Source organism: Thalassophryne amazonica, chromosome 2 (genome assembly GCF_902500255.1).
Source record: "Thalassophryne amazonica chromosome 2, fThaAma1.1, whole genome shotgun sequence".
NCBI lineage: Eukaryota > Metazoa > Chordata > Actinopteri > Batrachoidiformes > Batrachoididae > Thalassophryne > Thalassophryne amazonica.
The window spans coordinates 101277289-101281446 of NC_047104.1; the positions used below are offsets into that span (position 1 = coordinate 101277289).

At 43.4% G+C, this 4158-nt stretch overlaps 1 protein-coding gene across 1 annotated transcript; it reads left to right on the plus strand.

Annotated features, from left to right (window-relative positions):
- Window positions 1–642: 642 nt before the first annotated feature.
- Window positions 643–1796, plus strand: rassf10b (Ras association domain family member 10b). Its single transcript, XM_034163210.1, has one exon. The coding sequence runs from the start codon at window positions 666–668 to the stop codon at window positions 1794–1796; it is 1131 nt and encodes a 376-aa protein (XP_034019101.1). The 5' UTR covers window positions 643–665.
- The last annotated feature ends 2362 nt before the right edge of the window (window positions 1797–4158 follow it).

The following is a 4158-nucleotide window of genomic DNA, read 5'->3' on the forward strand; positions in this document are numbered from 1 at the left end:
GTGAACGCTCACCCCGTACTGTGGCTTCAGCTTCTTGGCCTTATCAGCAGTCTGTATCATGATAATGGCGTCTTCCTCGTGTGTGTGGTCAGTAGTTCAGTGGGTCGGTTCTGACCACTGAACTATACGCTACTATAGTTCAGTGGGTTCTGACAACAAGCCAAGCGGCAAGTTCCGGGCCTGGCTCGGTAAAGTTCGGCCGTCTTCGGCCAAAGCATACTGCCACCTAGCGGACGTGTCGGTTCTTGCACCAGCTGTACTGACGTCAATGAAGTTTGCCAAATAAATAATAAATTAATAAAATATTTTAAAAAATGATGTTGGCCGATTTCGGCATGCGGACGGGGGTGATAAACTAATGTTTTTTGTATGGGGCCTAAACGCACACATTTTAAATTAAGTGAAAGCTGAAAGAAACAGAAAAACACAAGTAAAATGAAGAACCACTAAAAATACTTCAGTACTGTAATAAAGGATTTATACTTCGTTAGATTCCAATACTGCACTTTATAATGACGGTCACGTGACCAGAGGCCATCTCAGCGTCGGCGCGCGCACATGGACATCAGCATCTTTCCCCAGACGCAGCGGGGGCGCACATGGATGAAGTTTGACTGAGTTCTGTTCTAAGAATTCTCAGTTTTTAATCGGTATATGAGCGCGACATGGTGGATTTGGAACAAACTCGGATATCTGTGTGGGTCTGCCGAGATGAAAAGCTCTTGCTTGGTTTGTCAAAGCGCACAACCTGCGCTGATGTGGTGAAAGCGCTTCTGGAGGACCAAAACTGTGCGCGCGGCCTCACCGCACCCACTGAGTGCGCACTGTCTTACTGCATCGTGGAGAAATGGAGAGGGTTCGAGAGGATTCTGCCGAACGCCACCAGGATGTTGCAGCTGTGGGCTGCGTGGGCAGATGAGCAGAAGAACGTGAAGTTCGTGCTGGTGAAAAGCGACGCGTCTTTGGAGAGCCACGGACCGCGGAGCGCGGTGGCGCGCGTTTTGCCCAGCAAACACAGCCCGTGCGTCCTCAGAGGAGACTCTCAGCCTGCCCTGCAGGGTATCATCTCAGCCGAAACACGGCGCCGGATCGTCAGAAAGGCCTTCAGAAAGCTGGAGAAGATGAATAAAAGCAGGGCGCGCGCGGCGCGCAAAGACGCGTCCTCCGCCGAAAAAAGGATGGAGACTTTGGTTCATCTCGTGATTTCTCAGGATCACACCATCCGCCAGCAGATGGAGAGGATTAAGGAGCTGGATTCGGAGATCGAGAGGCGGGAGGCGGAGGTGCATTTGGACAGAGTGAGTCGGCTCGGCGTGAACTACGTGCAAGACGCGTATTTAGAGGGAGACCGGTTCTGTGCGCATCTCGCGCTCCCTGCGTTTGAAGAGTACGTCTGGCAGTGTGAGGAGGTGACCAAACTGCAGAAGGAGCTGCGGGAGCAGGAGGCTCTCATAGAAGACCTGAGCGCTCAGATCCAGGAGGACCAGGATCTCCACTGGATGAAAGAGGCGGAGAGCGAGCTGGTTTTGGAAGGCGAGAGGATCAGAACTCAGCTGGAGGCCAGCTGGTACGTCAGCATGCGCCTTGGATCCGATTTAGAAACCATCAGGAACCTGTTTAAGGCGACCCAGGAGACGTTCAGGGCGAGAGAGGAGGAGGTGCGAGATTTACAGGAGAAAGTGAACAGTCTGGAGCTGAAGGAGAAGACAGGTGAAGGAGGCACAGGTGTGAACGATGATGATTCTGACACCGGGTTAAGTTCTCTGCACAGTCAGGACTCAGACAGCCAAGCTTGAACTGACCCACAGCGGACAATCCACCATTTTTCAGCAGACCGTGGTTTCAGATTTGGAAGTGCTGATCCTCATCCCAGTTGCTTCATACCCAAACCTGCCAAGTTAACATCAGAGGTCACAGTCTGATGAAGCCAACAGAACCACATCATCTGCAAAGAGAAGAGATGCAGTCATACATGTAGTACCATAAATATTGTTTACATGTGGTTCGCTGTGTTAATGTCATGTTTCAACTTTGCCAGTTGCCAGTTTTTGTCTTTTTTTTTTTTTTTTTTTGTGCCAATTTTTGTCTTTTTTATAAATTAAAGTCAAGTTGGAATTTCACTGCCCACATTTGACCCAACTGGTTGACAAATCATTTTCTTTAGGCGTTCCAACCCTATCCATACATACCCTGAACAAAACTATAAAGGCAACACTTTTGTTTTTGCTGCCATTTTTCATGAGCTGAATGCAAAGATCTAAAAAAAATTTTTATATACACAAAATACCTATTTCGCTCAAGTATTGTTCACAAATCTGTCTAAATCTGTTTTAGTTCGAGTTTAGGGTTTGGGGGTTTTAAATGTTATTGTAGTTCATGTTAGTTTAATATTGTTGTTGTTATTGATTTATTGTGTTTTTGGAGTTCAGGTGGTTTAGTCAGTTTAGTTAAGTGTCATGTTGCTGTTATGAGTAGGAAGTGTAGTGTTTTTGATGTCTTCTGCCACTGTCTCTGCATGTGGGTGTGTAAAAATAAAAGCACCTGCTTATGGTAGAATGCAAAAAAGACAGAGTTCTGACTCCACCTTCATTCTTCCACGTAGCTTGCGACAATATATTAAAAGTTAAGTGACTGTGTGTGTAACTTCGATCACAGAGAAACTGGGGAGAGCTGACATTTGTTGTTTGGTATGCTTATGTATTTCAGGTCAAGGATGAACATCACAAAAACAAAGTTGATAGGACTAATATTTTTGGAGAAATTAGGGATATTAGGTAACAATTTTTCAATTTCAATTTATTTTCATTTAAATAGCGCCAAATCACAACAGAGTTGACTCAAGGCACTTCATACAAGTAAGGTCTAACCTTACTAACAGTAACAACAGTGAAGAATGGATGTTGATAATTAAATTCTGGACTCATACACCATTCCAGCAGGGGGCAGTAAATCATCAATTTATTAAAAGCAAAGTGGCCTCTTTGTACATGTGTAGTTTGTGTAACTTCGATCACAGAGAAACTGGGGAGAGCTGACATTTGCTGTTTGGTGTTTATGATTTTTGGGTCAAGGATGAATGCCATGAAAACGCAAAGTTGTTAGGCCTAATAATTTTTTAGATATTAGGTAACAACAGCGAACAATGGATGTTGATATCACCATTAATCAGTCCCTGGTAACCACACAAGCTCTGAACAAAGGAAACATCTCAGCCTTGCAAGTTGTAAAACATGACATCACTTACTTGTGCAAAATAATAAATGCAGTTATTCACAAAACTTTCCCATTTAAATTTCCTGCACTTTCAGTTAAAATCATTATAGAAACTTTGCATAATTTATTACCAACCTTGAAAAATGCCAGCTGCCTATTTTATAAAGACTACCCAATCAAGAGCCCATGGATCCCCATGGGCAACACGTTTGTTCACATTTAATCAGCAAAATAAAGAATCTGGACATTTAAAAAAGATGTAAAACAATTAATCAGTTAACTAAATAGTTTGCAATTAATTAACAAATTGACTAATAACTGATTGATCAATTCATTGTTGCAGTTTTAGTATCAATGGTTGTATCATGAGCCAATTTTGACTGGCCAATTTTTATGGGGCCACCATCTCAGTATGTTTCTGGTTTACAGACATCAGTTACTATTGAAAGAAGTCAATTAGAATGATTCTATTAGAATTATACATCGCCTGATAGGCCAACATATATGAAGGTCAGCTGAAAAGCTCAGCCTCCTACATGATTATTAAAGCAAGATACTCAGATGAATCAAATACATCTGCTTAACGCTTGGGATGTTCTCTATCAAGCAGTGTCATGACTTTTCCACACACTTACGCTAATGCCGGACAAGGCTTTTCATCCCGCAGGTGTAGCAGTTGGGTGTCTTCTCTCAGCACCAGCCCCGCACAGCTGCTTACATGTCTGCTTACATGTTTTACTGGTGGTTGGCTCTCACTGCGGTATTGTATCACTTCCTGTTCCGGAGCACAGCGGTGTTTTTCTGTATCTGTTAGCTGTTTAATCTGCGCAGTTAGATTGATCTAGTTATCTAGATTACGATTTGTTTCCCAGTGTAATCTTTACGTGCCTTAACTAAAGCACTCCTTCTGCTGAATCACCTCTAAATTATTTACACATTATTCAC

Excerpts from the sequence above, each read along its gene's own strand:
- rassf10b (XM_034163210.1), top strand. The coding sequence starts at position 666 with ATGGTGGATTTGGAACAAACTCGGATATCTGTGTGGGTCTGCCGAGAT.